Source organism: Mytilus edulis, chromosome 5, assembly GCF_963676685.1.
Source record: "Mytilus edulis chromosome 5, xbMytEdul2.2, whole genome shotgun sequence".
NCBI classification, from domain to species: Eukaryota; Metazoa; Mollusca; class Bivalvia; order Mytilida; family Mytilidae; genus Mytilus; species Mytilus edulis.
The window spans coordinates 61,858,043-61,884,666 of record NC_092348.1 but is presented as its reverse complement, the minus strand read 5'-3'; the positions used below and the strand labels follow the sequence as shown (position 1 = coordinate 61,884,666).

The 26,624-nt window shown below is 32.1% G+C and overlaps 1 protein-coding gene across 1 annotated transcript; it reads right to left on the bottom strand.

The window, feature by feature from the left end:
* Nucleotides 1-10,352: 10,352 nt before the first annotated feature.
* On the bottom strand, nt 10,353-26,565 carry LOC139524150 (charged multivesicular body protein 1a-like). The gene is made up of 8 exons (XM_071318755.1): nt 26,526-26,565; nt 24,480-24,499; nt 20,879-20,956; nt 19,846-19,992; nt 19,340-19,408; nt 15,881-15,940; nt 14,773-14,966; nt 10,353-11,447 (listed from the first exon to the last, which is right to left on the bottom strand). Exons 1-8 carry the CDS (start codon nt 26,530-26,532, stop codon nt 11,426-11,428), a joined length of 597 nt encoding a protein of 198 aa, XP_071174856.1. The 5' UTR covers nt 26,533-26,565; the 3' UTR covers nt 10,353-11,425.
* Between the last annotated feature and the right edge of the window lie 59 nt (nt 26,566-26,624).

The following is a 26,624-nucleotide window of genomic DNA, read 5'->3' as shown; positions in this document are numbered from 1 at the left end:
TCGCACAATAACTTTAATATTAGTAAATAGACATCAATGAAATTTAAACACAAGGTTTATGACCACAAAAGGAAGGTTGGGATTGATTTTGGGAGTTGAGGTCCGAACAGTTTAGGAATTACGGGCAAAAAAGGGGCCCAAATAAGCCTTTTTTTGGTTTTTGCACCATAACTTTAGTATAAGTAAATAGAAATCTATGCAATTTAAACACAAGGTTTATGACCATAAAAGGAAGGTTGGGATTGATTTTGGGAGTTTTGGTCCCAACAGTTTAGAAATAAGGGGCACAAAGGGTCCAAAATTAAACTTTGTTTGATTTCATCAATTTTAAATAATTGGGGTTCTTTGATATGCCAAATCTAACTGTGTATGTAGATTCTTAATTTTTGGTCCCGTTTACAAATTGGTCTACATTAAGGTCCAAAGGGTCCAAAATTAAACTTTGTTTGATTTTGACAAAAATTGAATTCTTGGGGTTCTTTGATATGCTGAATCTAAAAATGTACTTAGATTTTTTATTATGGGCCCAGTTTTCAAGTTGGTCCAAATCAGGATCCAAAATTATTATATTAAGTATTGTGCAATAGCAAGAAATTTTCAATTGCAGAGTATTCAGCAATAGCAAGAAATCTTCAATTGCACAGTATTGTGCAATAGCAAGAAATTTTCAATTACACAGTATTGAGCAATAGCAAGAAATCTTCAATTGCACAGTATTGTGCAATAGTAAATATTTTTAATTGCACAGTATTGCGCAATAGCAAGAAATATCTAATTGCACATTATTGTGCAAAACAAGAAATTTTCAATTGATTGGAGTTATCTTTCTTTGTCCAGAATAGTAGTTGAATCAACTTAAATCATTGTTTTATACAATATACAATATATATTCACTTTTACTACCAACTGATAAATTAAAACAATCTTTACCATTCAGTGATAACAAGCACTTTTTTTACATTTTAATATTTTATGATGTATTTAAATGAGTAGTTATTGCTATTTCTTCAATTTTTTTGAGAGGATTAATATTCAACAGCATAGTAAATTGCTCTTGTACAAAGGCAACACAAACATTTTAAGTTCATTAGACCACATTCATTCTGTGTCAGAAACCTATGTTGTGTCAACTATTTAATCACAGTCCAAATTTAGAGCTGAATCCAGCTTGAAAGTTGTGTCCATACTTGCCCCAACCGTTCAGGGTTCAACCTCTGCGGTCTTATAAAGCTGCACCCTGCGGAGCATCTGGTTTTATTTATTCAGATGTATTTTCCTTAGATTTAATATAAACATATTTGTTTCATATTGAAAACACATTATGACTCTTATTTTACCTTATAATACCTTTAATATGTTTTATGATCATTCATCTTGCCTATTCCTGTAAATGATATACAATTTTCATTATATAATTATTTAGATTTATGTAGTATTATATGGTTGTTAGATGGTTTTGGTTGAACTGTAATTTTGTATTTTTATTGTTGTATGGTTTTTGTATCTCTGTATCTTTGTTATTTTGTCATTTTAATATACTATTATATATTTTGTTATCTTTATGAATGAATGTATAACCACATTTTGAAAATGTTATATCAAGGTGTTAGAAGTTATCTTTTCAACCTTTCTTACCATTTACATGAAAAATAAATTCTCTTGTCTGAATGTGTTTGGTTTGTTTTAACTTTATTATTCTTTAATTTGATACATTTTATCCCATACATATCGAGTATGGGATAGAATATATCAAATTAAAGAATAATAAATTAAAACGTTTTGTATCCACAGGCCTCAACTTTGCATTTTTTTTTAGATTCAAATTATTTTGAACTCTCTATGTTGACAGGAACCTGTAATATTTTCCTAGATATTCCTCTTCCTCCTCCAAATTAAAAACCACTAATTTGTTGTCAGTGATATACATAATATAATAGAAGGAAGCATGATATCAACAGCTCAAACTATGATTTGTTAAACCTTTTATTGATGAAAAAAATTACCTTGTCTAGTTGCAGATTCCTCATCGGTGAACTTTCCTCTTTTCTAATGTGGAAGATCAAAATCAACACAACAACTACAAAATAACATTCATCCCCGCTTAAAATTGGGGTTCATTTTATAGTGACCACGTGTTTCTCGTGACTCGTTTTTGAGCTCACCTGACCTGAAAGGTCAAGTGAGATTTTCTCATCACTTGGTGTCCATCGTCCTCCGTCGTCACTAAACTTTTCCAAAAATCTTCTCCTCTGAAACTACTGGGCCAAATTTAACCAAACTTGGCTACAATCATCATTGGGGTATCTAGTTAAAAAAATGTGTCCGATGACCCAGTCAACCAACCAAGATGGCTGCCATGGCTAAAAATAGAACATAGGTGTAAAATGTAAATTTTGGCTTATATCTCTGAAACCAAAGCATTTAGAGCAATTCTGTTGTGGTAAAATTGTTTATATGGTCAAGATCTATCTGCCCTGAAATTTCCAGACAAGTCGGACAACCTGTTGTTGGGTTGCTGCCCCCTAATTAGTAATTTTAAGGAAATTTTGCAGATTTTGGTTATTATCTTGAATATTATTATAGATAGAGATAAACTGTAAACAGCAATAATGTTAAGCAAAGTAAGATCTACAAATAAGTCAACATGACCAAAATTTCAATTGAATCCTTTAAGGAGTTATTGCCCTTTATAGTCAATTTTTAACAATTTTCATTAATTTTTGTCTCGTCTTGACGGAGTCAAAAAACGAGACAAAGGTATGCTGTTTCTGGCGTCAGCGGCGGTGGCGACGGCGGTTTCAACAATGTATTAGTTTGTGATTAGATCTAGTTCATGGTGAACAACTAGTGGTAGGTCAATGATATTTAGTATGCAGTTGTATTAGCATTGGCACATCTCATTACCGTGGTGATTATTTGGCCCCGCCCCCTCAGTCAAGGTCTATTGACTTTGAAACTTTTCATAGTTTACATGTATTAGTTTTTGATAAGGTCAATTTATGGGGAACCACTAGTGGTAGGTCAATGATATTTGGTATGCAGTTGTATAAGCATTGGCATATCTCATTTCCATGGAGATTATTTGGCTCCGCCTCCTTAATCATGGTCTATAGACTTTGAAAATTTTGCTAAGTTAACAATGTGTGAACTAAACAAACAGACATACTAGGTATAAATGCGTCTTATTGTCACACCTATATCTAGTTACTGTGTGCTAAATCGTATGTATGTTGGTGAACGATATTCATGAGAGTCCGGTTTATGGTACTTTTAAGGGGACTATGAGAAGGATTGCCAATTCATCTGCATATGATGTTTTCTCTAGGCACTACGGTTTCCTTCACCAATAAGAACTAAAGTGTCATCAACGACCGTCAGTAAATTAATCCATCAATGTTCTTTTTGTTATTCTTTATTTCATTTTTGTCCATTGTTTAGGTGAATAGCAACCAGTTTATAAATCTGAACTACCCAAAGATCAGAATTTGGAGAAAAATAATTTTGATGTTTTCTCTCCTGTTACAGCCTTTTCGTGTACCTTCTGAGAATATTTCATTGTCAGCACTATACCAGTACTGTATTTTTATAGTATCGTATCAAATTGACATGTAGAAGGAAGTAAACTTATACACAATTCGAGTAAATGAACAAAAAGTATTGCATAATTCCTTTCTGTTACGTTCTGTCATGTTACCTGATTGAAAGTAACAGCATATAACCATAATCAGTAACAGGAAGGATGTTCAAGACAATTTCACTGATGAATCAAAATGTTAATCTACTATATGCCAACTATTTCATTTAATATAAGTTATCATCACCATATTAAATACATTTCAAAATAATATACAGTATATTGAATGAAAAAATAGGTATTTTGCTTTTGATAACCAGCAGAGAACATTGTTCAATTTCAGTATAGTAAATAGTAACAGAAAGGAATTTATTTTAGAATTTTTCATTACCTAGGCAGATTTTTCATCTTGCAAATGCAGTTTCAAAGGATTAATGACATTGTGTGCTGTTATCTTCAAATTATGAACAATCTGAAATGATGTATTTTTCTTAAACTATAAAATAAAGCATTTTTTTGAGAGAAAAAATCTTTTCTGTTACCAACTCTGTCCTGTTACCGTTGTCCTGTTACTCAAGATACTTTTATGTCACCGACATATCGGACTATATTTTAGGATATTTCTAAACCCTTTGTATTGCAAATGCTAAAATCAATAATTGGCATTTGATAAACTATTGCAGGATATACTAGTAAACCACAAATGGTGTCTTAAACTCATTCCTTATTCCCATTAGAAACTTTTTTAAATTGATTCACTTTTGTAACAGGAAAGAACTGGATTTGTTATACCATTTAAAAATTGCCATTGTTACCACATTTAACAATTTTTCGAATTACAAACAACAGTTCCTAGATCCTCAATGTGTGTTCTTCGATTTGTGTTATTAAAATACCGGGTCTAAATATTTGTTTTGTTTTGTTTTTCTTATTGCCAAAAAATAGACTTTTCAGATATTGTCTCATATGTATTATGTATTCCTGTACATCCTGTTGAACTCTCAAATTGTCGGTTTGTCAAGAATCTTCTTTTGTTAAAAATTCCAATACCTGATTATATAAAAGAATCATCTTTTAATGGCATTTATCTTTGAACTTTTGTAGCTCCTTGTTGACAACAGCTTTACACATGTAAAGTTTAAGAAGGAAGTGTTTATAGGAACCATCTCAATGTAATTACGAGATAAATATTTTTTTTGTGTGACCTCAATAGGCTTTCGTAGTTCTCACTATCGGTGAGATAATTTTTATTCTTATTCCTTCCTATAACTACATCTGACAAAAAAATGACATATACACGTTGTACATACTATACTTTGAGGTAAGATTACTTGAAGAATTTATATAATTATTTTGGCACTGTAATTCTGCTTCGTTATAGTGGTGGTATGATATTGTTTCGTAGACTTAAAAGGTGACGATGTTTTAGTCAGCTAACAGAATATTATATATTTTTTTGCTACTTTTTTGTTATTTACACTTGAGTTGAGGGCTGCTGTAATTTGTCATCACTTGAGTATTGCTATATATTATGGTGTGTAGATTTGAGTGCCATTAGTTCTTTGTTAATATTTCAGTGCCGCCATCCTATGCACAATGTGTATTTGGTAAGGTTGATCTAAAGGAAGATTATGAGAAGGACACAACATCGTACACTAACTGGGCACCTTCTTATGCATATTATGACTGGATGAAAAATTTTGTCCTGCATTTTTTTTTTAGTTGTAATCTCTGTCCTGCCTTTTTATTTTTCACTCTATTCGGTCCTGCCTTTTTTTTTTTTAGTTTGTCCTGACTTTTTTTTCATAAATTGTCATCCTGCCTTTTTTTTTGCAAAGTGTCTCATCCTGCCTTTTTTTTTTAACTCAGAACTCCTGTCCTGCCTATTTTTTCAAATTTGCCTTCATTTTCTAATAGCAACTAGAGAAAGGTTATGTTGCCCATCTTATCTTGAAAATTTCAATACAAATGTTGATGTCTAATGGGAGAAATTATTCAAGAAACTAGCGTTGCCACTAACAAAACGATTGCATACAATCAAATCTAGTGTTTTTTGTGTATTTGTGTAGGCAAAGATTGAAATGTTGATAACATAACCAGTCTGTATAGTAATTATTTTACAAATCGAATGTCAATTTAATGTAATATTATCGATCATGATATCGTTTTTTCAATAGCTACCTCTGTTATTTTTGTACTTTTTCGGGGTTTATTTACATGGTTTAGAACATTTTGTTACTTTTATTTTATGAATGACATATATGTCCATCTTGATTTGGTACCTACAAGTCTATATACTCAACCTTTCATTATGTAGGTTTTTTTTTATATCACTTGTTATATTTTGTTCATAAAAGTTTGAAGAGATGATGCCTTTGTGAAGGACAAACAATCTAAAATAATGTTTTCCAAAGTTAAAATTTCAATTTGACAGTGTATGTTTACATGGCAGCTACATAAATTCAATACAATACTGTTTATTATAATAGTGACTAGTGTTTGAACAATATATATTTTAGTTATTGTAATTGTATATACTAACACCCTGTCGTTTGGCCGTACAAGTAGTGAAAGGGCATCAATGGTCGAGTGGTTTATGAGAGAGGCGAAAGATATCAAAATAAACAATCAAACTCATAAGCCGAAAGTAAACTGAAAACGTCATTGTTAGTAAAAAAAATGAAGACCAACAAAACGACTGTGCATGAAAAACATAGAAAACTAGACAGAGTAATAGAATCACTGTATCGCTAGCCTATTAACACTGGGGTAGTGATTTCGCATGCAGAACATGGCCGGTGAGTTCGACTGACTTGCAATTTAAGTTTTCGTGCAATCCTCCAAATAAAGACTGACCGCCAAGAAAAAGCATATAAGTGCTCGAAGTGGCGTTAAACACCAATCAATCAATACGTCACGATAATGATATATGGTTTGCATATGATTGGTGATTTAAGTAATTATATATTGTGAATTAAGTTTATGGGTGTAGCAATGCTGTCATAGTTTTTGTTTTGTTCAACATATATATTTGATTTGTATATTGATTGATTGGATGATACAGTCAACTACACTTAATGACATTACGTATAATTGCATAATTTGGCAAATTGCATAGTTTTCACCTGCATAAAACCATTTCTATTCATGTAATATGTTAAACGAATCAGGATAATTGCTTTGGAAAAAATTACCAACTCGACAAGATAAGATAAAATCCGAAGATTCTTTATTTTTTTCAGAAACGGCTATATGGTAGGTTTCATTTTGCATTTGCTATGCAAATAACCGTAATCCTCTGTATATATTTTGACTACACTTATTGCCAAAAGTATTGAATGTTAAAATTATATTTAATACCAGTTTTATTAATCTTATATTATACATGGTGTTTGCAGGGTAGAGAAGATATAATAGACCAGTATACATACAATTAGCGAATCTATATACTAGTACTTGTATCAAACTGTCGTTTTGTGTATCTTTGTCACATATGCAATTTTTATCTTTTACATTTATCCTTTATGACCTGTTTTTGCTTTTATATATCAATCTGAAAATTAAAAAAAAAAGGTTTGATAATGTGTCTGTTTAATCTTTCTAATCATTTATAAATATTCAAGGCAACCAGGTTATTGATACCGGTATTCCGTATTCAACTTGTCAGTCAACTTCAGATGATGTCTGTACAACAAATGGAAGTTTTTAATTACCTTGACTGGCTAATATACAGCCCTCACACGACCGGTAATTGTGTCTGTAAAACGTTTATTGAGATGACTTTATCTTTACCGTTGTGAAACCGTGGATTTTCCTCATCATGGAGATAATGATGGGGAACACAAACATATTGACTCAACTTGGAAATGTCAAATGCGCTGGTGATTGGTGCTTCATTAAATTGTTTATAAAAGTTTATAATCACATAACCAAGATGAAAGACAACTTTTTAAACAAGAAGCTTGGTAAAAAGATTTACAATGTAAAGTACGCTCACATGTATACTGATAATAAAATTGAGATTGGAAATGGGGAATGTGTCAAAGAGACAACAACCCCACCATAGAACAGACAACAGCAGATCATTTTTGAGTATGCCTATTTTGAGTACGCTCTGATAATCCTATGGTGAAGAACATGCAACAAACAAAACATAGTTGGTCATTATATATAAGAATATATGAGAATTCAATGACAGGAATTGACTGATGAATTGCAAATACATCCGTGTATATATAGCATAATCACAAGACAAGCTGTGATTTGTAGTTCCCTCGTAAATTATGAGACCAATAGACACGGTATTTAGTAAATCAGTATTCCCCCTACACTTGCAGTAGGGGAAAATTATGCATATATACATCAGATAAAGTGTCCATGTATACTAACATCTGAAATATGATTCCTTATGCTAATAGATTACACTGTCGCTGATTTAAAAGCATGTAAATGCGGTGCATGTTAAAGACGAGAAAAAGGTTAGGTTATATTAACTCAACCAACAAGCAGAAAACAACGTGTTGCCTGCCTCACGAAAGGCGGAAGCAGGTACAGTAACCACTCAACAATTCGTCTGTTAGTCTGTCTTTATGAAACCTTCTGTCAAAGTTATCATGGCTTTTGTAAAAGGATATTATTCACATATGTTATTCAGCTTTGTAATGTTTAATTGTTTTTAGCAAGAAATTTTTACTTCTGCCATGTATCTACTTTCTGTTAGCTGATCGTTTGAAATTTTCAACAATCAATCATTGTATAAGGAAAATTGATGTGAAAGTTTTCTTGGATTCAGTGAACGAGCAGATATGTCTCAGTTTCATATAACCACAATCAATTGCATGCAGCATTGCAGGTACAGCCACTGTTTTGATCTTCTGGTTTTATAAACCTAAAGTATTGTATTGCAGACTTATAACTAGAGGCTCTAAAGAGCCTGTGTCGCTCACCTTGGTCTATGTGAATATCAAACAAAGGACACAGATGGATTCATGACAAAATTGTGTTTTGGTGATGGTGATGTGTTTGTAGATCTTACTTTACTAAACATTCTTGCTGCTTACAATTATCTCTATCTATAATGAATTTGGCCCGGTAGTTTCAGTGGAAAATGTTAGTGAAAATATACAAATTTTATGAAAATTGATAAATATTGACTATAAAGGGCAATAACTCCTTAGGGGGTCAATTGACCATTTGGTCATGTTGACTTATTTTTAGGTCTTACTTTGCTGTACATTATTGCTGTTTATAGTTTATCTCTATCTATAAATAATATTCAAGATAAAAACAAAAAAAAACAGCTTAATTTCCTTAAAATTACCAATTCAGGGGCAGCAACCTAACAACCGGTTATCTGATTCATCTGAAAATTCCTGGGCAGATAGAATTTCACCTGATCAACAATTTCACTTCCTGTCAGATTTGTTCTAAATGCTTTGGTTTTTGAGTTATAACCCAAAAACTGCATTTTGCCCCTATGTTCTATTTTTAGCCATGGTGGCCATCTTGGTTGGTTGGCCAAGTTACCAGACACATATTTTAAACTAGATACCCAAATGATGATTGTGGCTAAGTTTGGTTTAATTTGGTTTAGTAGTTTCAGAGGAGAAGATTTTTCTAAAAGATTACTAAGATTTACGAAAAATGGTTAAAAATTTACTATAAAGGGCAATAAATCTCTAAAGGGGTCAACTGACCATTTTGATCATGTTCACTTATTTGTAAATCTTACTTTCTTCATCTTTTATGTATTACTGATCATTTAGTCTTTTTTAGTATTTCTCTAAGCTCTTAGTTTTTTGCTCAAACATGAAAAACAAATATAAATCCTTCTTCAGAAATTACTCCTACTATAACTTTAACATCAAAATTTGACTTGTTAGTAGATCTTGACTTGCTGATATTTTTGTGATTTAAAGTGTCTACTTATCTATTATTTTTTTATAATACGAGACTAAACACTAAAATATTTGAAAATTGTCATTAGGACAATAATTCCAATAAGGAGTCTTCAGAAATTTTGAACACAACTTATTTGTACAACTCGTTTTGCTGATTATTTATTTTGCATTTTTAGTTTCTCTCTATCTAATATAGTTTTGAAGATAACGGTCGTATAAAAACGAAAAAAAGGCAAATTTTGTGATTAAAGGACAATAACTCCTATAAGAAGTAGTCTGACAGTTTGGATGTATATGGTCAATGGTTAAGCTAAATCAATTGAATATGTTTGCTTACATAAGATTTTCTTTATTATTAACAGTTTTCAAAATACACATGTAATAGACAAAATTTGTATTTTATCCCTATATTCTATCTTTAGTTATTTCCGTCCTCACGAGAAAGTGGTTCATCAGGCACATTCTTTTTAAACATACATAAATGATGATTGTGACCTTGTGGGCTAAAAACGACTTGTCATAGTAGAAAAAAATAATTTTTAAAAACAGTCTAACTAGTACTTTTATAAAAAGAAAACACTTTAACTGGTATCAAAACAAGAATGTGTCCCCAGTACACGGATGACCTATCAGCACTATCATTTTCTATGTTCAGTGAATCATGAAATTGAGAGAGAATCTCAACTTTGGCAATAAAATTAAAAAATCATATCATAGGAAACATGTGTACTAAGTTTCAAGTTGATTGGACTTCAGCTTCATAAAAAAACTACCTTGACCAAAAACTTTTACCTGAAAACTTAAAGCAGGACTGACAGACGGATGCACAGACCAAACATAATGCCCATAAATGGGACATAATAAACATTAAAAAACTATTTTAGAAATTATTATTTTCTTATATATTAAAAATCAACAGTAGATACATGTAATAGAATAACAAATGTAGCAAAAGGTATTTAAAAACTTGATGAAACAAAGATTGAAACATACAATCACAACATCATGAACATACTGCTAAATAATATCTAAATAATGTTCAAAATGAAAACTAACAAAATTCTTTTGATAATTAATAGAATGTTAATTTTATTTTATTAAAAGGAAATTGAAATTTTAGACATAACAATTTGTTTTATTACAAATATAAAAGTCTTGCAAGTTATATATGAAAATGGTATTTATCAATCCCCCTTTTTTAGTTGAACCAAAAGAAAAACAACCCGCTTGAGTCTTATCCCCATCTGCATGGATTGTTTGCATAAATTTAAGAGCAACTTAAAAACAAATCATTTTTATTTAAAGCTTTGTATCGAGTATTGCATGAACTTTTCACAAAATATGGTATTAGAGAAAATTTGCAACCCACTCCCACCCCAAATCAATCTATTTAAAATATGTTAAAATTTTATAATATATCCTTAAAAAGATGGGATTGAACCTGTTTATTTGTTTATAATAAACATTGCTTAGACAGAGGTAATCATTTCAGAAAAATTGAAATCTCCAAAAACTGATCTTATCACTATTTGTTTTCATATCTTTGACCAAGAATTACTCATTAGCTATTAGCTATGGTTAATACCTAAAAACTTTGTTTAAACATAATTGACATTCCTAATACCAATTATAATGAAATTCAAAGTTATTATTTTTTCAATTACAAATATTAAAGATAATTGCAATCTTCTCTCATCTCATTAACATTTGTTTTCATGAGATGCAAAATAATTATAAGATCTTGCCAGAAGAAGATTACACACAATCATTCACAGCCATGTTGACAGTTTGTTTTTACTTGGCTTTGTAATTGTATCCCTTTTTATTATCACACAAAGGTATATGGAATAAATGCATTGTATTTAGATATGATTATTGTCCATCATCCTTCGTGTAACAGTATAAATAGTATGTAGACTAAACATGCTAAACTATGTAAAACAGTCCATGATTAATTCCTTAAGGAATGCAATCTGAAAAAAACAAAACGAAAATAATATCAAGGCATGGTTTAAAAATTTTACATGTTGAGGCTATATAGTTCTTTGTTTATCAAAACATCTTAAGGTTTCCTAGTTCTTTTGTAATAAATGTATGAAATTCAGTATGTTTTACATAGGTTTATACGAAGATTTAAACTAGAGGCTCTCAAGAGCCTGTGTCGCTCACCTGTTACTGTATTTACTAATGTCAGCCATCTTGGTTGGTAGGCAAGGTCATTGGACACTTTTTAAAATAGATACCCTAGTAATGATTGTGGCCAAGTTTGGTTAAATTTGGCCCATGGTTTTAGAAAAGAAGATTTTTGTACAAAATACAAAAATGACGAAAAGTTGTTCAATATTGACTATAAAGGACAATAACTCCTTAAGGGGTTCTCTGACAATTTTGGTCATGTTTGACTTATTTGTAGATCTTACTTTGCTGAACATTTTTGCTGTTTACAGTTTATCTCTATCTATAATAGTATTCAAGATAATAACCAAAAACTGCCAAATTTCCTTAAAATTACCAATTCAGGGGCAGCAACCCAACAATAGGTTGTCCGATTTGTCTGAAAATTTCAGGGCAGATAGATCTTGACCTGATCAACAATTTTACCAAATGTCAGATTTGCTCTAAATGCGTCGGTTTTGAAGATAAGAGCCAAATCTACATTTTACCCCTGTGTTCTACTTTTAGCCATGGCGGCCATCTTGGTTTGATGGCCAGGTCATCGGACATATTTTTTAAACTAGATACCCCAAGGATGATTGTGGCCAAGTTAGTTTAAATTTGGCCCAGTAGTTTCAGAGAAGAAGATTTTTGTACAAGTTACAAAAAATGATGAAAAAGTTGTTAAAATTGACTATACAGGGCAATAACTCCTTAAGGGGTTGACTGACAATTTTGGTCATGTTGACTTATTTGTAGGTCTTATTTTGCTGAACATTATTGCTGCTTACAGTTTATCTCTATCTATAATAGTTTTCAAGATAATAACCAAAAACTGCCAAATTTCCTTAAAATTACCAATTCAGGGGCAGCAACCCAACAACAGGTTGTCCGATTCGTCTGAAAATTTCAGGGCAGATCGATCTCGACCTGATCAATAATTTTACCCCCATGTCAGATTTGCTCTAAATGCTTTGGTTTAAAAGATATAAGCAAAAATATACATTTTACCCCTGTGTTCTATTTTTAGCCATTGCAGCCATCTTGGTTTGATGGCAAGGTCATCGGACACATTTTTTAAACTAGATACCCCAAGGATGATTGTGGCCAAGTTTGGTTAAATTTGGCCCAGTAGTTTCAGAGGAGAAGATTTTTGTAAAAGTTTACAGACGACGGACGCTGGATGCCGGACGACGGACGCCAAGTGATGAGAAAAGCTCACTTGACCTTTCAGGTCAGGTTAGCTAAAAAGAGAAAATTTCAAATGTTTTTTTTGTACATTAAACTGAAATTTTACTGCTGGTAAGCTGTTAGTTCCTGAAAGTATCACTAGCTCAGCAGCCACATCAAGTCTGTCACAGGCACTAAAAGAAGTACGTTCAATATTATTCTACAAACTGTTTTTCATGACCTGAACTTTTGTGACTGATTTTGGTACTCATAATATTAGCACGGTTTAAGGATACAGGACAAATATATTTGTATTTACTACTAAGTATACCATAAGTATAGATTATTACTTGGCATTTTTCATATCAGACCCTTTATCGGCATGAGGTCATGATATCAGCCCAAGAGCATAATGAGCCACAGGAAATTAATGGAAAGGTGTGTGATAACATTCCAGTAGCAGTCAATAAAGGGTCCTTTATCAGCGCATATCGACAAGAAATGGCACATAGAGTGACAAATGTAAGCGCACACGTGGCGCACGATATTTTTCACATCGTTTCGAAACGTTTAGATATCGTCAAATGGATTTCCGATCGTGTTCCGTGCCGCCATGTGTGTTTACACAACTGTATAATGTTCCTCCAATCATAGGAGCAGCTATATATTTTTCAGGACGTCTCGGGTGTTTTCCTATGGAAATAGAACAATACGGTTTAACGTCTCAGGTGTTTTCCTATGGTAATAATAGAACCATGCGGTCTTTTAGCTGATAACCCAAAAAACGTAATTAACCATCATTCATGATATAATTTTTTATAAACAACTTTAAATTTGTGAAATTTGGCTATTACAGAGGAGATTTAACTCTAATAATAATCTATTAATTTAGTTTAGCTTGCTATTATTTTGATTGAAAACTCCCGAAGCCTTTTTATGAATATAGTTTTTGTCTCCATAAAAGGCGCTTAACTGTCTTTGTCATTTTTTGGTCTTTGGCTCGTTTTGACATTTTGTTAACATGACTTCAGCGAATTATTGTTTTCTTCTATCAGTTAATGGTACTCTCTACTGTTAATCTCGTCATCGTGATGAAGTTATAATAATAATACAAGAAGTGCAGAGGAAGTGCCTGAAATGTCCTCTAATACTGGAATAAGTATGGTATCGACGAAGACCCAAATTTAATGTTAAAAAAAACAACCATGAACATGAACAAGCCAAGGCAACAGTACCAGTTTAAACATTGTAAATACAGGTTTAATATTTTCCGTTTTAGAAGAAGTTATTGTATATTCATTGAAATTACAGAATCACAGGAACAATATCCATGATATTATTTAAAATCATATAGGTAAGTACCAACACCTCTTTGCCAAAAAATAATGATACTTTTTATTTTTTTACAGAAGTCAATTCAAATAGCCCACTCATTTTTAAAATGGTCCATTGAATTTATTTTTGAGGGGCCCTAGGCCCATAGTGAAAAAAACCTTCCAGATCACTGAATAATAGATCTTATTGTCCTTTCCTACGCCTATATCACCCTGCTCTGTCTCTCCCTAAATCTGGTATTAAGGCTTCAAAACAAAACCAGGCATTATAAACAACGTCACAATGTGAGAGGAGACTTTATCATGGTTGCTTTTGTCAAGCGTAAAACTGTCTTAGGAAGAGGGAAAAGACCATGCAGTAATAGAACAATAAACAGATAATCAGGTTTTCTTCGTATAGATATTGTAAAATATCAGCCGCTCGACATAATGTGAAACTTTTTAGCTCATTCGCTGCACTCACTCCCAAAAAAGGTTCACATTGTGGCTCACCGCTGTTATTTTACAATATCAATGTGTAGAAAACGCGATAATCTATACTTATCACACATGCTATTTACAGGCATAACTAATAACATAACTCTTGCTGTAAGATCAAAAAGATAAACAATAATTAAATGCTGATTTTTTTTTAAATTACCTTCTTGATAAATCATCTTCTTTTTGGTGTTCTGTTGTTTTAGATGAACTGATAGATGATGTGCTGGGATTGAGGTCTTTTAGTTGATCTATCATTTCTAAGCCTTCCTCTTCGGCTACTTGCTGTATTAACTGATCTACTTGATCCTGAGGTGTTGACATGGTCATTGCTGCTCCCATAGAATTCTCCAATGTCTAAAAAAAATGAAAAAATAATAAAATAGGGTCATGGTTACAATTTCATATAGCACTTTGACAAAGACTTGGATGGAGAGTTGTCTCATTGGCACTCATACCTCATCTTCTTATATCTGTAAGTTTGTAATCATGGTAGTATAAATATTTTTTGTTCACAAAATAAAAATGATCTAGACATCTATCATGTCTTTAGGACTGATTTTTAAAAAGATTAATGGATGTCATAATTTCAAATATGGTATAACAACTTGTCAGGCATGTCTTTTATCATGGGTGTACCCTCAGTCGTCAAGCAGTCTCAGTAGTTCAACTAGCCTATCAACACAGAGGTTGTGAGTCTGAATCCAAAATGTGGCAGGTGTTCTCAACTCCAATCTTAATTGACTAATTATATGTAGCTTGTCAGTTTTCCCACCAAAGTTTGGTCATTCTGTCCAGCTTCTTCAAACAATTAAAACTGAAAGTGGCTTTAAACGCAAACCAACACAATTAACATATGCTGACCTCTAGATGGCTTTTAATTGTGTTTGGATACTGTCTATTTAGCATTTACAAATATTTCCATCATGTATACTGTAAATTCAGAAATTGTTGCGTGCATTTATTTTTGGAATTTTGTCATTTTAGACTAAAATGTGATTCTAATTTTTGAGATATTGATAAAAATCCTGTTAAATTCATATTACATATATTTTAAAATGTGAGTTTAAATTATTGCGTTTACAATCCTGTTGGGTTTTTTGCAATAATAAAAACATAGAAATAATTTCGGAATTTACGGTATTTGAATATCCCATATCATAAAAGCTAATATGCTATATTGATTTATTGATTTTAAAAAAAATAACATTTGCATGCATAAAACTATAGATATTGGGTGGTGAAAAAAAGAATTATATAACAACACTTACAGAAGTTCTGACATCTAAATCTTCAAACTGTTTCTCAAATTTCTGCATTACTTGTTCTACCTTGAAACAGAACAAAAATATGAATTAATTAATATACAAAATCTGCATTCATTCAAAGGTATGTTTGAATATTGAATTTGTCAAAATTAAAGATCATTAAAATAAATTCCTGTAAAAAATCTAACTATAACACTGTATAATGTAAATAAATGGGGAATATGTCCATGGGTCACAGATGATGCCCCCGCTTGCATATAACATAATAAAGGGACATTATTCAAGAACTGTAAAAGTAATACTAAGTTAAACTTAATGACCCCTCTGCTACCGCTTGGCATAAAAAACTAACTATAATTTAGACTTTTTGTGCTAACTTGGCAAAAAGCAAACACCGATCAACCAATCAATCCATGTATATAGGAGAATGTTATCTTTAAAATCATTGGTCAGTTTTCAAAACACCATGTCTGGACATATCTTTAACTTCATGCTATTAACTAAACCATACAGTATACCAATGTTTAGTTCTGCCACAAATTCACTCAAATTTATACATTACATATGAATATTTTCCCAATTATTTTCTTTGTTAGATTTCACATGTTTCCAGTTTCATCATCAGATTTTTACTTTTTCCACTCTGCTTCCAAAGTCAATCAAATATAAAATAAAATGTATAAAAAAAAACATTAAGGTCATATGAAATTAGTGACCAGTGAAAAATAAGTAAGTTCACCGATTATCACCTTTGTTTTAACAATCAACAATGAAGCATGGATATTAAGGTAAGCACATGTATAGCATGTACAATAATATATATAGTTTATTTGGATGACAGAGCGATGTTTACGTTTGTTGATTCTCACTGCCAATTTGGATTTCCCCTTTGACTTCAAACGATATTGCAATCTCCAGATTTTTACAAGAAAGGTCATGCTATGGCTGGAAGCAAACAATTAAAAAGGTAAATTGCTTAAATTTGGACAAATTAAAGAATTTTCTTCTGAAAAAAGATTATGTATGTAATTTTATAATTACTAGAGGCTCTCAAGAGCCTGTGTCGCTCACTTGTTACCTTATGTACTGATGTCGGCCATCTTGTTTGGTAGGCAGGGTCATTAGACACTTTTTTAAAATAGATACCCTAGAAATGATTATGGTCTTATTTTTGGCTCATAGTCAGTCAGGGGTACTACTTGTACAAGTGTATTTTATTTACTTGAAGAAGTAAAAAAAAATATACACATATAAGTAAATTTGTAGGATACTTATACAAGTGAATTTTATTTACTTGTATAGGTAAAAAAAATATTGGCTTAGTTATGTCCCTTAGGCATTCAGAATTTTTTACTTGTATAAGTAAAAAAATCATCCTTTCTTCTTTTCTTGAATTCTTAAGATTTCTTTGCTCTAATAGAATTTTAAATTGTGTACCCTTTTCAGATGTCTTTACTTATCATTTAAGTGTAATTTCATGGACAATGAAAGTCTCATTTGTCTGTTATCTTCTTAACACTGCTCATTTACAAGCCCCAAAGGAGCAATTTTTGATTGCCTTGCGCAAATATACAAGATCTTTGCTCAATCAGTTTCTTTGATGAATTTATGAGATGAAACATTGAACTTTAATGAAAAAATTTGAGCAAACCTGGGAAAAATCATTAAAGGCTTGATTTTACACCTCAAAACTTGAGGATTTTTGTGGGATTGTAAGAAAAATTTACTTATACAAGTAAATTTTTCAGAAAATTAAGGGGAGATTATTCAAAAATTATTTATTTACTTATATGTGTATATTTTTTTTCACTTCTTCAAGTAAATAAAATACACTTGTACAAGTATTACCCCTGACTGATAGTTTTAGAAAAGAACATTTTTTTACAAATTACAAAAAATGACGAAAAGTTGTTCAATATTGACTATAAAGGACAATAACTCCTTAAGGGGTTCTCTGACAATTTTGGTCATGTTGACTTATTTGTAGATAACCAAAAACTGCAAAATTTCCTTAAAATTACCAAGTTTAGGGCAGCAACCCAATCCAGGTTGTAGGATTTATCTGAAAATTTGTGAGGGGATAAATCTTATTCTGATGGACATTTAAATCTTGATAAATTTGTCCTAAATGTCTTAGTTTCAAAGATATAAAGCAAAAACTGCATTTTTCCACTATGTTCTAATTTTAGCCATGTCGGCCATTTTGTTTGGTAGGCGGGGTCATCGGACACATTTTTTAAACTATATATCACAATTATGATTGTGGCCAAGTTAGTTTAAATTTGGCCCAGTAGTTTCAGAGAAGAAGATTTTTGTACAAGTTACAAAAAATGACGATAAAGTTGTTAAAATTGACTATAAAGGGCAATAACTCCTTAAGGGGTTGACTGACAATTTTGGTCATGTTGACTTATTTGTAGGTCTTATTTTGCTGAACATTATTGCTATTTACAGTTTATCTCTATCTATAATAGTATTCAAGATAATAACCAAAAACTGCAAAATCTCCTTAAAATTACCAATTCAGGGGCAGCAACCCAACAACAGGTTGTCCTATTCGTCTGAAAATTTCAGGGCAGATAGATCTTGACCTGATCAACAATTTAACCCCCGTGTCAGATTTGCTCTAAATGCTTTGGTTTTAAAGATATAAGCCAAAATATACATTTTACCCCTGTGTTCTATTTTTAGGCATGGCGGCCATCTTGTTTTGATGGCCAGGTCATCAGACACATTTTTTTAAACTAGATACCCCAAGGATGATTGTGGCCAAGTTTGGTTAAATTTGGCACAGTAGTTTCAGAGGAGAAGATTTTTGTAAAAGTTGACGGACGACGGACGCAGGACGACAGACGCCAAGTGATGAGAAAAGCTCACTTGACCTTTCAGGTCAGGTGAACTAAAAACTAGTTGTTATGTTATAAAAAACATATGCATAATTTTTTTTTAATTTGAAGTTTCATGTGACTTCAAATACAATAGTTAATTCAATTTTTCAAGGCTTGTGATTAAAAAAAGAAATAGCATCTCCAGTCTACAGGGTGGACACCCCAGACATTTGAAGGTTTTGCAAACTCCCAAGTTGGAGGAAGGGAAAATGCAAAATCCACATGTGTAGCAGTATATTTTAATGATTGTCAATCAAAAAGCATTTAATTATTATTTTTACAACATAACAAAAAAAATGTTTTTCCTTCACTAGTCTCACACTCAGGTAAATTATCATTCAATTCACATTATCATTAGTATACTACAATGTACTAAAAAATCCATATCAAAAGTTTTCATAAGCAAGGATTTCAAACTTCATTTGAATCACAAATGAATTAAACTGGCAGTGAACAAATTATCTACTCTTCTGATCATGATGCTGCAAAGTCCATAATCTTAAAGTAGAATGAAACTAAGAAAATAAATTGTTATGACTTCTATTTTACCGCCATATAAACTTGAAACACTAACCTTCTCTAAGTCCATAGATGACATGGCTTTATCTAATGCTTTTGTTACTCCTTCCATATTCTTCATAATCTGTTCAAAATAAAGCAGATATCTATTATTGCAATAGAAACCTGTATGCACATGTAATTATTTAACATTATTTATGCCAGACTGACTTTAATGGAGGATAAATAAATACTGTATGCAAAATGTCAATTTTGAAGCCATTTTTAACTTAAAATCTAATTTATGATCTTCATTTGTCATGTTTGTATTATTTTTATTATTGTTCTAAATAAAAATTAAGGTGATAGAATGGAATCCCAAAATGTTGCAATGTTTCTATTTGTAAAGGGGCATAACTCTTCAAAGGTTAAAGTGATGCCACTTAATTCATACATGATCTGTGTTTCATGGTTAAAATCATCGTTTATCATGTGTATTAGTAATAATAAAAGCACACAATAATTTCTAAATTTACATTAATTATCCTGTCCATAAAGAGGTAATAAGTTTCAACAGCTTACCCCTTTCATTGTTAATGCTGTCTGTACTTTAGAGCTCACTCCGTCTACTCGTGCTGCCATTCGTAAATAATTTAAACTTTCATTCTTCTTTCTAATTGCATTTTCAGCATATATTCGAGCTCCTTCTATATTTTTCTGTGCTATTGCCTGAGAAAAAAGAATTTAGAATCTAAATATAGGAATAGAAGTGTTACTCACCTTGAAATCAGTTTAGTTATGGCATCATGCGATGGATGTACATGTATTAAAAATTCAAGTTGACCAATATTTCTGGTAGCTGTCACATCTGTAAAAGGATCACTACATGTATATTAGTAGAAAAGCTATGTTTAGGTCATCAGCCTGTGATTTTCAAATTAGTTAAGGTATTCTATCCATTGGATAGAAGCTAAAACCATTATTTCTTCCAGTGACTTGAAAATTTATAGTTGTCCATTCCTTTGATGTTTTTCACCATTTGATTTTGCAATTTGATTAGGGACTTTCTGTTTTGAATATTTCTTGGAGTTCAGTATTTTGGTGATTTTACTTTTTACAAATACTCACTATAATTGCTGTTTTACACTTCCATTTTATGATGAAACTTAATGAAACATATTAAGACCGATTTATTTGATTTATTTTTAATTTAGTAATAGAATTCAACAAATAGCTGTGGCTTCAATAGCCAGTTCCCAGTTTAAGAGAGACAGATTTTTTTCTGTTGAAGCTAAGGTGCACTGTAAAGATCTAGACTTTTGATTGTTTTTTTTTTAATACTTTCATAACATTTATTATAGATAGGCAAAAGACAGGATTCAACCCCACCACATGTTGTGCACTGCATATACAGTACAAAGTCATGCTGCCTCAACCATCTTCCTGATAAAAATTGTAATATTATTCCATAATCTTCAGAGTAAAACTCATTTTCATTTCTAAATGGTGTTCAAATTTTGAGTATAGAAAAAACAAAGTTTGAGAATTATTCTATTTCTAAACTAACAAATTGTTGTGTTGTCATTTCCCTCTGTGTTTGTTTTAAGTAAGTTACCTTTTTAACTTTTGCTTGTTCCTTCTTTTGTTCTTTTTCAGCCTTGGTAGCTAACCTCCCTAACTGTTTGGTAGTAAACTAAAAAAAAACACAATTATGTATACATGGTATACATACATGTACCTTATCAAATTGTTAAGAGGTACATATAGTACATATACATATAACAACACTACCTTGTCAAGGGTACTACTTGTACAAGTGTATTTTATTTACTTGAAGAAGTAAAAAAAAATATACACATATAAGTAAATTTGTAGGATACTTATACAAGTGAATTTTATTTACTTGTATAGGTAAAAAAAAAATTGGCTTAGTTATGTCCCTTAGGCATTCAGAATTTTTTACTTGTATAAGTAAAAAAATCATCCTTTCTTCTTTTCTTGAATTCTTAAGATTTCTTTGCTCTAATAGAATTTTAATTTGAGTACCCTTTACAGATGTCTTTACTAATCATTTAAGTGTAATTTCATGGACAATGAAAATCCCATTTGACTGTTATCTTCATAACACTGCTCATTTACAAGCCCCAAAGGAGCAATTTTTGATTGCCTTGCAAATATACAGGATCTTTGTTCAATCAGTTTCTTTGATGAATTATTGAGATGAAACATTGAACTTTAATGAAACTAGAGGCTCTCAAGAGCCTGTATTGCTCACCTGATTCTACTTGGGTTTTTGAAATCATATAAAAAAATATAAAATTTGGCTAAAAGTGACAACACAACCTCATTTATAAGGAAAGGAACATGTTTAATTTCATTCAAAAGTCCCCCACTGGCGGCCATCTTGGATGACGGATCGGCTACAAAGTAACAACACTTGGTCAGCACCTCATAAGGAACATTCATGCCATGTTTGGTTTTATTCCATTCAGTGGTTCTCTAAAAGAAGTCATTTGTATGCATTTCCCATAGGGTCCTATGTTAAACTAAGTCCCCTGCTGGCGGCCATCTTGGATGATGGATCGGATACAAAGTAACAACACTTGGTCAGCACCACATAAGGAACATTCATGCCATGTTTGGTTTCATTCCATTCAGTGGTTCACTAGAAGAAGTCATTTGTATGCATTTCCAATAGGGTCCTATGTTAAACTAAGTCCCCGCTGGCGGCCATCTTGGATAATGGATCGGCTACAAAGTAACAACACTTGGTCAGCACTCCATAAGGAACATTCATGCCATGTTTGGTTTCATTCCATTCAGTGGTTCTCTAAAAGAAGTCATTTGTATGCATTTCCCATAGGGTCCTATGTTAAACTAAGTCCCCTGCTGGCGGCCATCTTGGATGATGGATCGGCTACAAAGTAACAACACTTGGTCAGCACCTCATAAGGAACATTCATGCAATGTTTGGTTTTATTCCATTCAGTGGTTCTCTAAAAGAAGTCATTTGTATGCATTTCCCATAGGGTCCTATGTTAAACTAAGTCCCCCGCTGGCGGCAATCTTGGATAATGGATCGGCTACAAAGTAACAACTCTTGGTCAGCACCACATTAGGAACATTCATGCCATGTTTGATTTCATTCCATTCAGTGGTTCTCTAAAAGAAGTCATTTGTATGCATTTCCCATAGGGTCCTATGTTAAACTAAGTCCCACGCTGGTGGCCATCTTGGATGATGGATCGGCTACAAAGTAACAACACTTGGTCAGCACCACATAAGGAACATTCATGCATGTTTGGTTTCATTCCATTCAGTGGTTCACTAGAAGAAGTGATTTGTATGCATTTCCAATAGGGTCCTATGTTAAACTAAGTCCCCCGCTGGCGGCCATCTTGGATAATGGATCAGCTACAAAGTAACAACACTTGGTCAGCACTCCATAAGGAACATTCATGCTATGTTTGGTTTCATTCCATTTAGTGGTTCTCTAGAAAAAGTCATTTGTATGCATTTCCCATAGGGTCCTATGTTAAACTAAGTCCCCCACTGGCGGCCATCTTGGATGATGGATCTGCTACAAAGTAACAACACTTGGTCAGCACCCCATAAGGAACATTCATGCTATGTTTGGTTTCATTCCATTCAGTGGTTCTCTAAAAGAAGTCATTTGTATGCATTTCCCATAGGGTCCTATGTTAAATTAAGTCCCCGGCTGGCGGCCATTTTGGATGATGGATCAGCAACAAAGTAACAACAATTGGTCAGCACCTCATAAGGAACATTCATGCCATGTTTGGTTTCATTCCATTCAGTGGTTCTCTAAAAGAAGTCATTTGTATGCATTTCCCATAGGGTCCTATGTTAATCTAAGTCCCCCGCTGGCGGCCATCTTGGATGATGGATCGGCTACAAAGTAACAACACTTGGTCAGCACCCCATAAGGAACATTCATGCTATGTTTGGTTTTATTCCATTCAGTGGTTCTCTAAAAGAAGTCATTTGTATGCATTTCCCATAGGGTTCTATGTTAAAATAAGTCCCCTGCTGGCGGCCATCTTTGATGATGGAACGGCTACAAAGTAACAACACTTGGTCAGCACCCCATAAGGAACATTCATGCCATGTTTGGTTTCATTCCATTCAGTGGTTCTCTAAAAGAAGTCATTTGTATGCATTTCCCATAGGGTCCTATGTTAAACTAAGTCCCCAGCTGGCGGCCATCTTGGATGATGGATCGGCAACAAAGTAACAACACTTGGTCAGCACCTCATAAGGAACATTCATGCGATGTTTGGTTTCATTCCATTCAGTGGTTCTCTAAAAGAAGTCATTTGTATGCATTTCCCATAGCGTCCTATGTTAAACTAAGTCCCCCGCTGGCGGCCATCTTGGATGATGGATCGGCTACAAAGTAACAACACTTGGTCAGCACCTCATAAGGAACATTCATGCCATGTTTGATTCCATTCCATTCAGTGGTTCTCTAGAAGAAGTTCAAAATGTAAATTGCTAACGACGACGGACGACGGAGGCCAAGTGATGAGAAAAGCTCACTTGGCCCTTTGGGCCAGGTGAGCTAAAAATTTGAGCAAATCTGGGAAAAATCATTAAAGGCATGATTTTACATCTCAAAACTTGAGGATTTTGTGGGATTGTAAGAAAAATTTACCTATACAAGTATTTTTTTTAGAAAATTAAGGGGAGATTATTCAAACATTATTTATTTACTTACATGTGTATAATTTTTTTTACTTCTTCAAGTAAATAAAATACACTTGTATAAGTAGTACCCCTGACTAGGAAGATTTATCACATTTTGATTAAAATCTGTAAAACAATTAAGAAATCAGCATCCACCCAAAGTCCCATCTCGTACCCTATAAGATTTTATAAGCTTTTAAATTGAAAGTTTTATGCCTATTATTTGAGATACATGTACATGTACATTGATTTCAACAGCTTGTACATGTGCTAACAGTGATCATATCAACAAAATTTTAAAGAAAAAATATCTATTTACAGTCACAGTTTATTAAAGATGTACAAAAATGTAATATTGTCTATTCATGAAGTACTCATGGCTAACATTATCTATCCATTTTTGAATAAATTTCATTTTCAATCATTTTTCATCATCATGATCATCATGATCATGTTCATTGTTTTTCAGAATACTGCTGAGAAGACTTCAATTTCAATTGTATACTCACTCTGAGTTGAAACAAGGTATCTGAAACAAGAAAAAAAACATGTCTCAATGAAATTCTCTATATTATACATGTTCATGTATATATATATTTATATCCCAAGAACAAATCACCTTCTTGACCATGATCCACATGATGTATCAGATTATTACGATGACTAACTATCAATAAACATGATAAAGGCAAATGTAAGTCATACATGTAACCACTTTTAAAAAAAAATGTTTACATACATGTATTTCTAAATCAAAAATACAATATTAAAGTATAGCCCTACAATACATGTACAAATGTACAATGTCAGTCATGTAAATTTTTGTAACTATTTGCCACTTGTGATTTTTACTTCATATTTCATATAAAACTTCATTATAACAAAAGTTGGTGCTGGATTAATTCTGGTTGGAGTTTAACCAACCTTGGAACAAATAGCATGAATACAGGCATGATTAACAATGCAAACAAAAACAACAGACAAGACAAAACTCTATGACCATAAAGATCAAATTTAAAATTAAGGGGGCTCCTGGGCAAAATTGGCTAAAATTTGTTTAATAATATAAAATTTCGCTATACTTTTTTTAAAATGAACTTAATCATATACTTAAAAAAAAATGAATTAAAAAAATGGGGTCACCATTCATTTAAGCTCACAATCTGCCTCCAGAAGAAGCATACATTTTTGTTAATATCCTTTTTTTCTGTTGAAGTAATAGGAGAAATAGAGGTAATATCGAAATAAAAAAATAACCTAATTACAGAAATCACTTAAATTTTACAATTATTTAGTTTATGTACAGCTTATATGAAAAGAATAATAAAAAATATAGGTCACCGATGAGCTAAAAAAGATATTTCAAATTTAATGCCAAAAAATGGCATTTTTGCACCAAAGGGAGATAATTTGGGGCTTTTTCAATGATATAAACATTTTAAAAGTCATCTGGGGCCAAACCGAATCGATTTTTTTGCTAATAATTAATAGTGTAAAAAATAAAATTTGTAATGAAAAAATAGCGGTTCAATTTTTTGCTGAAATTTTTGTACCCATGAGCCACCTTAATTCAGACATTTATATGTCTTGAACACATGGTTTGTAAAAATCGACCATATTAAAATGTCAACAAAATATGCTTTTATAGAAAAGAATGTAGGTGACAAATACTGATGACCATGTACAATGTGCAGTGACTGAGTGAGTAAATGAGAGTTATGGGTTGAGACCCATATTTTTAGAATTAAACATCTGAACATCATGTACAAATTTTTAATGCGAAGGTCCAGATCTTGATCTGTCTAAATAATAGGTGGTAACCTTAATTTCTATTTAATGTCTGTACACGAAAAATGTTGTAGTAATTTAGATGACAGACATCTGTAGGTAAGATTGCTGTATCATGTATCATTATAAAATTATACAGGGAAAGCATAAACCCAGTCTCTTCGATGTACATTTGAATTGTTTTACATTGTCATTTCGGGGCCTTTCATAGCTGTATGAGCTTTAGTCCAAATAATTATGACGTCTTGAAAGGCTATTATAATTTTTTTCTTTGACGCCTTACTTCGACGTAAGGCGTCAAAGAAAAAAATTATAATAGCCTTTCAAGACGTCATAATTATTTGGACGTAAGGCGTCAAAGAAAAAAATTATAATAGCCTTTCAAGACGTCATAATTATTTGGACTATATGAGCTTAGCACATTGTTGAAGGCCACACTATAGTTGTTAATTTCTGTGTTATTTTGGTCTCTTGTGGAGAGTTGTTTTATTGACAATCATGCTGTACCGCATCTTCTTTTAAACCGTTATAATTTCTCGCTTAACACTGGACTCTGACAATACAAATGTATGGAAGATAGAAGGGAAAGGAAACAAGAAGATCATACTGAACCACATCTTTTTTATACAGTTCTAATTTCTAGTTTAACACTGGATTCTGACACTATGAAAGATAGAGGGGAAGTGAAACAAGAACATCTCCTTAAAATAGGATTGTAAAAAATATCAAAATATCAGAACCTAACAGCTATAAGTAAATGATATTACCATCCATGATATCTGGTTTGTTTATGACAAATTTTCACAAGAAGTGACGTCAAGACGGTTCGATGAAAATGTTAACCCTTCAGTGATTGGTTAGAAATA